The sequence below is a fragment of the Nicotiana tabacum genome, chromosome 10 (assembly GCF_000715075.1).
Source record: "Nicotiana tabacum cultivar K326 chromosome 10, ASM71507v2, whole genome shotgun sequence".
Taxonomy (NCBI): domain Eukaryota; kingdom Viridiplantae; phylum Streptophyta; class Magnoliopsida; order Solanales; family Solanaceae; genus Nicotiana; species Nicotiana tabacum.
In genome coordinates this window covers 52,312,023-52,324,012 of record NC_134089.1, presented here as the reverse complement: position 1 = coordinate 52,324,012, position 11,990 = coordinate 52,312,023, and the positions used below count along the sequence as shown (strand labels likewise).

General features: G+C 35.7%; 1 protein-coding gene across 2 annotated transcripts; it reads right to left on the bottom strand.

Moving 5' to 3' along the window:
• Window positions 1–4,750: 4,750 nt before the first annotated feature.
• LOC107808705 (protein FATTY ACID EXPORT 3, chloroplastic-like) lies at window positions 4,751–11,715 on the bottom strand. Of its 2 annotated transcripts, XM_016633241.2 has the most exons (7): window positions 11,367–11,715; window positions 9,132–9,525; window positions 8,804–8,971; window positions 6,424–6,470; window positions 6,279–6,316; window positions 5,451–5,553; window positions 4,751–5,217 (listed from the first exon to the last, which is right to left on the bottom strand). In XM_016633241.2, exons 1-6 carry the CDS (start codon window positions 11,619–11,621, stop codon window positions 5,463–5,465), a joined length of 993 nt encoding a protein of 330 aa, XP_016488727.1. In that variant the 5' UTR covers window positions 11,622–11,715; the 3' UTR covers window positions 4,751–5,217; window positions 5,451–5,462. The 2 variants fall into 2 exon arrangements, with proteins under 2 accessions (XP_016488727.1, XP_075078946.1); XM_075222845.1 differs by lacking the exon at window positions 4,751–5,217 and having other exon boundaries at window positions 5,447–5,553; window positions 11,367–11,706.
• Between the last annotated feature and the right edge of the window lie 275 nt (window positions 11,716–11,990).

The following is an 11,990-nucleotide window of genomic DNA, read 5'->3' as shown; positions in this document are numbered from 1 at the left end:
AATGATTAAAACTAAGTAAAAATGCCCAAAATGGCTAAGAAAAGTCTTCTCACAAGCGCAGCTAACGTCTGATAATATCTGATGCCCTAAAAATGGAAAAAGGTTCTATTTATACTAAGCTGGAAAAACTGGACAAAATTGCCCCTGCGGGGTTAGTGCGGACCGCACAAAATGGTGTGCGGCCGCACTAGGCTCTTGAACTTGCAATCTTGACTCTCTGAACCCAGGCTTCGCGGACCGCACAAAATGGACTGCGGCCGCGGAGGCTTCTAGCGCGGTCCGCACAAACTCGATGGCGGACCGCACAGGCTTGAACCTCTGAACTTGGCATCTCTCTGAACCTTGTCTCTGCGGTGCGGTCCGCAGAGGTCCACCGCGGACCACACAAAGTGTAGTGCGGTCGCATTGCTTTGAAGCCTGAAATGCTGAGTCTCTGAACCTCTCTAGCGCGGACCGCACAAAGTGTAGTGCGGCCGCACTAGGCCTGTTTTTCCTGAGTTTGTCTTGTCTTTGGTACTTGTGCAAGTTTCACTCCTTTTGAGCTGATCTTTGACATCTTGTCACTTTGTTGATCAAACCTGCAATCAAGCACAACTTATGAGCCTTTTGGGACTATTTTGTATGAATTTATAATCAAAGCGCAAGCAAGAAGGAGCATAAAATGCGTCAAAATCCCTAGTTATCATTACACACCGCAACAAGTCTTATGGCTATATATGGATCGGGTTACGCGACGCAACAGGCCTTATGGCCATATGTGGATCGGGCTGCATGTCGCAACAAGTACCATACAATGCTGAGTGACTGAGTGTGACTAGCGAGAATTCAGATAGTCAGATTGAGTGCTCTGAGAGTGTGTGTACTTGAGGTTATTCATTGTGTTGTATCACATACGGTATTCATATTGGCATATAGATATAGAGATGTCATATTCTTCATATCAGTCACACTTGGCATATTTATCTATGTTGAATTAACTGTTAAACCTGGAAGCATGTCTACATTTTTTGTAATTGTTAAACTCTATATTTTTACTGTATTGGTTTAGCTCGTCACTATTTTTAACCCAAAGGTTAGACTTGTTACTTATTGATTTGGTTGTACTCACGCTACACTCTGCACTCGTGTGCAGATTCAGGTATTTTCGAGCACAGTGGTTATTGATCTTGGAGTTTTTACCCGTTCGGGAATAATTGAGGAGTTGTTTTGGCGTCCGCAAACCTTGACTCTCCTCCTTTATCTCTTAATTTTATTTATATTGTTCTACCTTCTTAGACAATGTTTCAGAATATGTTATTGTGTAGATACTCATGTACTCAGTGATACCTGGATTTTAGGGAAGTTAGTAATCGAGTAGTATTTGTTCATATCGGCTATTTATGAGAGTTATTACTGTTAAACTTGCTTCATCTTACCTCTAAGACAAAATGCCTAGTTTTATTGTGAATCTCGGCTTGCCTAGTTATGTGATAGACACCATCACGGCATGCCGAGTTTTGGGTCGTGACAGTAGTCAAGTATGACCTATGTATCAAAATATTATGATTTAAAATCACGTTTCAATTGCAAGTTATTATGCCTAAATTTGGAAGAAGAACTCAATATGCCTAAGACTCCTATTGTTCATATACATACTAAAAGTCTTGTTTTCAAATGATTTTATTGTTGATAACCTATGATGATGCTTGAAAGTGAAAGAAGTGAATATAAGATATAAAATGTGGTCACCATGCCAAGAATGGAAATTACACTTGTGGCTAATAGTGCCAACGAAATGAAAAGAATGTGTGAAAGGTTATGAAATGAGATGTAACTCCTTTATATAAAGAACATTTTGGGAGCATCGTTTAGTTGCCGAGGAAGGGTAAGATGAAATAACCTAACCCCAAAACTACACGTATCGGTGTAGGAGTGATTGAGAGGTAAATCCTTGTACTGATGTGTTGAGATTATTCCCTATATTTGGGAGGAGATTGATGTGTTGGGATAATTTTCCTTAATTAGGATGAGATGATTTCTAGTAGAATGTGATGTCGACCCACACGACATTGTGGGGAGACGGCTTAGCCGATCGGGTCGAGATCAGACGTCATACCGCGCACATGATGGTGTTATGAGTGGATGTCTCGAGGTGAGACAACTTAGCCGATCGGGTCGAGATCAAACTCCGTGCTAAAAGCACTGTGGTATATCGATGCTAGAGATCTCCAACTTAAAAATAATGATATCTACTTGAAAATTATCTTCCTCTTAACTTGATACTTTAATATTGTTTGAGACTCTCATTGATTGCATGTTTCTTTCTCCTTGTATTGTTGCTTGATTCATTGAGAGGGTGTTTAGTCTTACATACTAGTACTATTCAATATGTACTAACGTCCCTTTTGCAGGGGGCGATGCATCTTTAATGGATGCAAGTGGTTCCACAGCAGGCGGCATCGATCAGTGGTAGCGGTACACCCTCTCCTCAGCCGACTTGATGAGCCTCATTTCATCTCGGGGTCTTGTATCTTTTGCTTATTTTGTATAGTGTTTTGAGGTATAGCCGGCAATTTTGCCGGCACTATCACATTACTCTTTATATCCATTAGAGGCTCCGTATATATAGTGTGGGTTATATCAAGATTTTGGAAAGTTAAACTAGAAATGTTGTATATGTATCACTTGTTCCCACTTCTAAACTATGAATGTGTAATATATTATTGGAAATTATAAATGAAGTAACTAATGGTAATGAAATTGGTGTTGTTCATGCGCTCTTCTCATTATCTAATTAATGGAATACATCTTCGCCTTATTCATGGGTAAGGTTGGGTAGAAGGCATCAAGTAGTCTTGCTTGGCAGGGATATCTTGGTTAAGCGCTAGTCACGCTCCCCAAGGTCGAGGCGTGACAACTATCCTACCATTTTACATAGCATCGGGGCTCTGATTTTGTTATTGCGTTTTAACTATTTCCTAGTTCTTATGATATTGTTATTATTTCCTTGGTTTCTATTTGATGGTACTAATATATTGTCCCTTCCCTTCCATCATCTTCTCGTCCTTTCCGTCTTCTTGAGCTGAGAGTCTTTCGAAAATAGCCTCTATACTCCTTCGGGGCAGGGGTATGGCCTGCGTACTTACTACCCTCCCCAAACTCCACTTGTGGGATTTTGCTGGGTCGTCGTTGTTGTATTATTAGATTCTGAACTCAAACTTTATATTTATAAGAACCGATGATTTAATCTTTTATGTATAAGCTAACATTATATACTAAATCATCCACTATATAAATAAAGGACACAGACTAATATATGATATATTAAAACTTTATTAAAATTGAATAAATGATTGTTCCATAATAAATACTATATTCGAAACAAACTCATGGTTAATAGTATATCTCCCAATTAGACTTTTAACTATGACAATTGCTAGAATATACTATATCTAAACACATGATTAATAGTATATGCCCCAACATGCTCCTTGGGACAAATTTGATGTTACGTTTGGACTTTGAGCCTATGAGGTATTGAGAATTTATTATTCATTACCAGTTGCGGGCTTAGGGGTAGAGGAGCGATTATCGAAAATTACACTATACGTATAAGGTCAATTATTTTTTAATATTGAAACAAAGAACCTTTGTTAAATGTACAACATATGAAAGCCAAACGCAAATTTGATTGTTTTGTTATGTGCATAATGGCAATAGTATAATAAATACTACTTGCCTACAATGATAGCTCTAATTAGGGGTGGCAAACATGCCAGGGTCAGATATGGGACTAGTTAAAATGGGTATATGAAAAAAACGGATAAATTATTCGATCCGACCCATATTTAATACGGATAAATTGGGTTAATCGGCAGATAATATAAGTAATCATATTATTCATGGCTTCTTGAATACGATCACTTTTGGGAGAATTCCTAGTCTCTCAAACTTTAGGAACCCCCAATTTGAGGCCTTACAAATGTAAAAGTTAAACCCATTAGTTATCCATTTTCTAAATGGATAATATGGTTCTTTATCCCTATTTGACCTGTTTTTAAAAAGTTCATTACTCAACGCATTTCTTAGTGGATAATATGAGTGGTTAACGGTTAGAGAATATTCTCACTTTTAGCACACGCCAGAAACTATTTACATATGGTAGCCAACAACTATGTACAAGTTTGGGGCTGCGCAATACAGTTGATAGAAACTCAAATAAGAAAACGTCGACTTACACCTGAGATTCACAGAATTCTCAAAAAAAAAAAAAAGGGTGGGGGGGTGGGGGGGTGGGGGGGTTGCCAAATTGCAACTGCTAACATAGTCGATAGCATATTGATTAAACTTTGAATCAGTCCATTCTTTTTTTAGAAGTAACGATCTACCTCTCGCCTAACAACTTTTTTTTAAAAAACAATTAGTGATTCTAGTGGCATTGCGATTATGATTTATGAAGCATGAGACTGATAATTGAGTTGTACCATTTTTCGGACGTCTTTATTTCATTTTGCATGAAAAACAGAATTCCAGTTGATAATCTAGACTGTTACTACATGGATTGGAATATGCCATATTTTAGAACAAAAATAGAGAAAAAGATTGTATTGCAAGGAGTACAAGAGCGTCTGATAAAAGCTCATTGGTATTGTTCAAACAATATTATTTTTACTTCGAAGCAGAAAATATATATTATTGGACATGGCCATCAGCCACCATGTTCAGGAAAAAAATGAAGCTTGAAAACCAGTTTGGACTTTAGAACATGAAATTTGAACATCAACCTGTTTCTTCGTGCATATTTTCCATTACATTTGAGCAAGAAACATATATCCTTGATACATCATCAACCATCGCCCCAGCATCGAAATATCTTCCTCAAGTAGAACCTAAAAATCATCTTAAGACGTTCAAGGGATTGCATATACCTCCTGCTCATTTCTAGCCTTCAAGATCTGAACTCACTACTATTAATAATAAACTACGGGAAAATAATGCACAAACACTGCCGTTGCAACTTCAGAGGCTCAAACGGAAAAAACATATCCTTGTCCAGCAGATTACCCAACTGGCATGAGCAGATTTATTTATTTCAGAATGACTAGTTGTTGGGCTTCAGCAGGTTCAGAGCACAGGGGATGCAGCACAAACAAGCTCATATATTGGACGATTATCTACCACGTTGAAATTGACAAAAACTTGAAATTCCCCACTCCACGTGTGGCATATGTTTCTTGCCTGCGCAATTCAAGAAGCAGGAATAAACAATTATAGAAAGATCAGCAGCCCACAATAATTTCATTGCAACACTAGATAGGGTAGGGCAGCCAAAGTGCCTTTTTTTTCTTTTGTGACTTCAGGCATTCAAGAGGACCAAGAAGATTGATTCAAAGAAACATGATTTAGTTAATTCACTTCAGGAAAACATTCTCATGGAGAACATTAAAAAACTCAATATACATTGACATTACCCTGAATTAAGCTTAGTTTTCTGTCTGTGCTGCTGAGTTTGAGCCCTTCGTCTGTTCACCATCCCTTAAGATTCTATAAGCATAGAATGCTGCCACTCCTCCACTACACAGCAAAAGCCGATGGACAATGCTAAAGTGAGGACCTGAGATACAAAAATCTACTATGCCTATGCTCATTATGCACTTTTTTCAAAAACTTCATGTAGCTACATACTACTCCTTTTTTTCCCTTTTCGGAGGGTAGAGGGTAGGGGGTTACATCACTTTCTTGTGGGGATACAACAATGACAACGCCTCAATCCCGAGCTAGAAGACATACATACGAAATATACTAAGAGGTAGCTAAAAGATTTAGCATAGGAAGCCGGAGAGCGATGGAAATTGAGTTTTTTTTTCCTTAAGATGAAAATCCAGTATTTCACTCTCAATAAGGTTAAATCATTTCTAAAAAAATAGCATTGCATATACAACAGGAGAGCAGAAATTTCATGAGGGACTTGATGAACTCCGGAGTACTTGTTTATCTTTGTTCTAAGTAAACATGTTCATTCTACTATATGATCTCCCACCAGCCTTTTTGAAATAACTGCATTTGGAGCTAGCTGGCATCAAGACCCTTGGTGGAGGGGTTACAACTAACCATGTTGCTGTGAACCCATTACCCATTCTGACCCTCTCGCACCCTCTCTCCACTGCCACATCCTTCTTTTCTTTTTATTTTGGACAAGATAGAAAGAACATTTTGAAAAGGACAATGAGCTTTGACCAGCAAAATATTAAATAGAGTCTAGAATTTAAAAAGTACGTGAAAACAAGAAATATTGAAACCTGATGAAGGCTGTAATAAAATTGAAAAGAAATGGTCTCTGCAAGGCAAGAGAAAAAAGTTGTAAGAAACCACATTATTGACCAAGAACAACTGGATAAGAACTCTAAACAAAGGAGGAGGAGGAGGAAGAAAAGGATGTCTTACCTGCAACAACACGCGAAATTCTCTGACAAATAAGATGGTAGCAATGGCTGAAAAAGAGAAAACGAGTAACAGGTAAAGCAATGTTGCACTGATTAATACAGAATTTGAAATATGAGAAACAATTTTTTTACCAATTAAAGAAAATATGAAAAACAAATTCCAGCATTACAATCACAAATAAGGCCTTTTTCAAAACTGTAAAATTATCTAAGAGTCTGTTTGGAAAGCCACCCGGTAATTGGAATTGGTGTAATTACGACGACATGTTTGTTTGTCATAATGTCATTACAGAGTAATTACAAGTTTACTGTTTGGTTGCACAAGTGTAGCTACAAAGTTAGATTAAATTTTAAATGAAGTAATTATCAAAACTTAAAAGTTAATATAATAAATATATGCCTATAAATTTTTATAAGTATAAATGATACTATATTTGGTATTTAAGATGTATATTTTTTCATGAATATACATTAATTAGTAATCATATATTTATAACTAATATTGTAAAAATAATTTTTATATACTTTTCAAATTAATAATATTTAGTTTATATACTTACGAAAGCTAAAAACCATACGTTTTGTAAGAACATCATGGAATTCATATTTGATAAAATAAATTAATACTTATAAATATAACGTCATAACATTATTCAAATGTTTGACAAAACTAATCTATCAATTCAAACTAAAAAATTATCAACATGCAATGTGAGCCAATACTACTAAAACAAGTAAATTAAAACCATGAATATAACACAATTTTAAAATCCAAATATATATATATATATATATATGTCAAATTCCAACATAATAATAGTAAGTTCCACTACAACTTAAGATTAGAAAACATAATAAGTTTATAACCACATTCAACAACGAAATTTCACTTTAATTGCATCACTCATTATATGCCAAGTTTGTTAATGACTCATTATTTGTAATATTAGGAGGTGTAGTTTCAAAAAATAGAATAATAAAATAAATAAAAAATAAAATATAAGCAATTATATGAAATCACAAAAAGTAAAGGTAGAGAAATAAAAGATAAATAATTTACAAAGAAAAATATATTTTAAAATTTTAAAAAAAAATAAAAAGTAAAAATAAAATTAAAAAATAGAAAAAAAAGTTATAAAGAAAATAAATTAAAATAAAAACAAAAATGGAAGAAACTAAAAAGCAACCTTGTAATTACACAGTGTAATTACCACCAATTCTCACCTCCCCTTGAGAATTGGAGAGTGTAATTACACCCCTCCAATTACACCCAATTCCATTTTGACCAAGTAATTACTTGGCTAAACAAACATGTCAAATTGTGTAATTACACCCAATTACACCCAAATCTAATTCCTAGGTGGCTTTCCAAACAGGCTCTAAAAGTCAATTTTCCCCCAACCAGGACAGTAAAATAGAAAATTTGGAGTGCATGAAGGTATGAAACCCCTAACTAACCTACACAAGCTCATTGTACCCTTGAAAGTTGCGCGCATGCAGGTAGCAGTGGAGTAAGGTGCAACCCACAACCACATGGAGAAAATAAAATAAAATAAAAACTTGAAAGCCTCATTGAGACAAAAGGAAATAATATTTCTTTTATGTTTTTGGGGTTGTAATTGAGCGTAACAGTTGTGCACATAGAAGCAACACATGGCTTGTTTTGAACAAAACTTGGGCCTTCTCAATTAGCAAAAATTTCAAAATATCTTTCAGTTGCCTTCAGAAAATTGGTGAAGTTGCCACTGATGTTCCTCCTAAAATGGTGAGAATTCTGTTTCCACAACTTATTCGAAAGTGAATAAACAAAAAACATCCAGATTTTGCCAATCTTATCTAGAATCATAAATACGAAATCAGCCGATTAAACCTCAATCCAAAACCAGTTAGGATCGGAATATAGGAATAATCTATACAGGTTAACTCCATTGAGCCCCATTTCATTCAAACACCCAATAAAATTAAGGACTAATTAGCATATCAATACAACAACTACCATGCCTAAATCCTGAACTAGTCGGGATCTAACATATGAATCCTTTTAAAGTACCACTTAATTTGAAACCGACTAACCTCAACACTCAATAATTTATCTTTAAGACAAACTAGGGATCTTCAACACTAGAGAATCTCTGCTTCTTTTACTGACATTGCAAGTTTATTTATCATTCCTATTTAATGGTGTCGTCCCTGTATGACAATTATATATGCCAAATTCACAAGCAACTCCCACGACACCCTTTGTTGAAATTGGTAATAGCAAACTAATATATAAAGGCGTATCAAATAAACCAGAATCTTTAGGTAAGAGTTGCAGATAGGTGTTAGAAAGAGTAGAAGTAGAGTAGGGAGTAAATGAGAGTAGTCTCTCATATACTAACCTGCCTGTCCCTTTAAGGCTAGAGAAGTCGACTCTCCACTTTTCCACGATCTTAAACTTGAGATGCTCAAGGCCACAAGAGTACCACCAAGTATAACACCAAATCTAAGGGCAGCAATGCTTCCACTTAGCATGAAGTACAGAAAGCCACCAACAGAAAGCAGAGTTCCTGCAGAGCATGACCAAGGCAATGAAAAAGCTATAGGTTTCAAGCCATTGCATGCTTCACAAAGAATTTAAACTAATAGTAACCCAAACAAAATAATAAAACGACTTCTACAGTGGAACAGTCTCCTACTACTGCTTTTGAAAAGATAAGTTCTACATACCATAAGGTATTCCTACATAAAAGTCTCGTACTTTTGAAATGTCACTTAGTTCATCCGCAGAGGAAGCAAATGTTTCTACAATATCCTTTACAGGTTCAGGGGAATTCTCGGCAGCAGTTGCTAAGTATTCTTTACTCTCCTCACTAATTTCCTTTGCAACTACAGTCAAATCTTCTCTTGCCTTCTCCGCTTGGATTTGTAACTTCTCAGAAGTTTCTTTTAAAATGATCATAGCTTTCTTGGAATACACCTCGTATGCTTCTTGTGACACAGCCTTTACCTGCATCGCTTGTTCTTTGAAGGAAGCTAGGGTCTGCTTCCAGGCCTCTTCTGAATCCTCAGCCTCTGTCTTAAGATCTTTTTCGTCCTTCTCCAATTCAACATCTGAAGGCTTCTGAAAATATAAAAATTGACTGATAAAATTGAAAGAGCTATGAATGTCAAAAAAGATTAATAAAACTACGTTATACACACCAATCAACATACTACTCCCTCCAGTGCCTCCACCCTAATAAAATAGACCTAATTTGACTTGTTAGGATATAAGAGTAAAATATTTGGAAATATTATAATATTTGAGTTTGACTGGATGCGTTTTGGATAATAGCTTGAAATGTAAAGAATGTGGAATAGTTATACAAAAACACGCCACATCAAGTTCAATATAATAAAAACATAAACAATTTATACTAGTTCAATCGTTGGAGAGGAAGATATTTTCCATTTAAGGAAAACAGTCAATGTTCTTTGGGGTGGACCATAAAGAAGAGAAGCTCAACTTAATAAGGATGGGGAGAGCATAATAATATACTATATATATATATATATATATATATATGGAGAGAGAGATTAGATACTCCATTCTTAACATACGAAAGAGCTATCACAAGTTGGAAGGAACAGAATTCTTCCTTCACAAAAAGAGCAAAAATATGCAGGGCGCTAGCTAGCCAAATGCCTTGACGAAGAACCACGAGAAAAAGAATATAATAGTAAAAGAAACCAAGCATCCAATAAACCCCGCCAATCTGCCCATTACTATTTCATACAATTATGTATCTTCATTATAGCTTCTTAGTTTCCTTCGGAAACCATTAAATTAGACACCTAGATCAGACTCCAGCTTTCACAATCAAAATTTTGATCGTAGGGTGTGGACGCCAACATGTCCATAACCTTATAAAACTCCTCTTGCATAATGTACCTGGCTACTCAAATTTAAAACCATGGTACGGAATGCAAAAGAGTTAGTTAAAAATTAAGACATAAGGTTTGATGACACAATATAAAGCTACCTCCGTCCGAAGAAAATGACAAAGACAGGGTTCGATGTACTTACCAGGGGCAAAGCATCTAACCTTTGATGTGGACATGATTGTTGATCCCTCAACTTTTTACAAATAAAATTTGCATATTTAAGAACTACGACAAGATACTATAAATTACGAGGATTACATGCAACTCTTTCAGCTTGATGTTGAACCACTTACAAGCGAGTATAAGCTACAAAGGGAACAACAACTTGGATTCCCCTTTTTACAAGCTTGTCTTAGAATCCTTGTATGTAATGGAATCTAAAAACCTATGTCCTGAAAACAACATTTGATGTCCATGTCTTGGACCTCACAACAACAACAACAACAACAACAACAACAACAACAACAACGGCCCAGTATAATCCCACAAGTGAGAATAACGGCCCGGTATAAAAAAGTAAAATGCAAAGTGTATCCATTGGGAATAAAAAGTAAAGACTTTCACTAGGAGTTTGAATTATATAATATTCCTTCCGCCCTAATTTATATGACCTATTGTAAATGACACACCACCAATAATATTATTTTGTACCACTTTCATAATTTCTAGAATTTAGTCTCATTTAACGATTCAAAATTTAATATACGAGATCTTTTCTCAACTAAACTAACTTCATATACACTACCTAAGCAATAAGGAAAATTGCACTCTTTTTACCTAATCACAAATCCATAGACGCTCAATTAGAAAATCTTTAAATTGTTTCAACCAATAAAATGACCATAAACCAAATGAAATCTTAACAACGGATGGTCACAAAACAGTTTTTTCCTCATTATAAAGCTTCTACTTTTGACTACAACTCATATCCGAATAATGCTTACAACTCCTCACTTTACTAACTAGACGAGCTAATAAAACACAATAAATAAATATCTATTTAAAAAGAAATTAGCAAGTTTAATGAATATGACTCACCGACTCCTCATGTGAAGCAGCGAATGAGAGAATCGATCTATTCCTTAAATTCCTTCGAGCCAACGGAGTTAAGCCCGAGCCGAAACCAAAGCCAGCCGGAGAAACAGAGCGAACCACAACAAAAGCCTTTCCTTTAGGTGTCTCAATAGAAGTAAACCCTAGAGAAGCAGGAGAATAACAGAGCGCCATTGAAGGAGCTTGATTTAAAAAATGAGAAGAGCTAGGGTTAGGGTTTGCTGATATAGCAACATTCATTTTCTTCAGCGCTCTTTTGTCGAGTTACAGTAGTGGGGAGTGGGTTGGTAGGTACTAGGTAGCTGAGAAGGCTCGTTTTCTCTAAAATACACCTGAGTTGAGTTGAAGGGAATAAAGGTATAGGTCTAAGTGACACGTAATACGCCACGTGTTCCGGCATGTGACCCTACCAAATCGGTGACCTGGCAAAGCTTGGGGTTCTTGCTTGTGAGTTGGGACTCGAGGATAGTATCAAATCTAACAACATTTATTTTTGGAGAAATTTTCATAAAGCACTATTTTTTAGTGGTAATTAGCTATCTTTAGATATCATTTGTTATATTACGGATTGTAGATACATTTTCTGTTGTTATAAGATGTATTAGATGT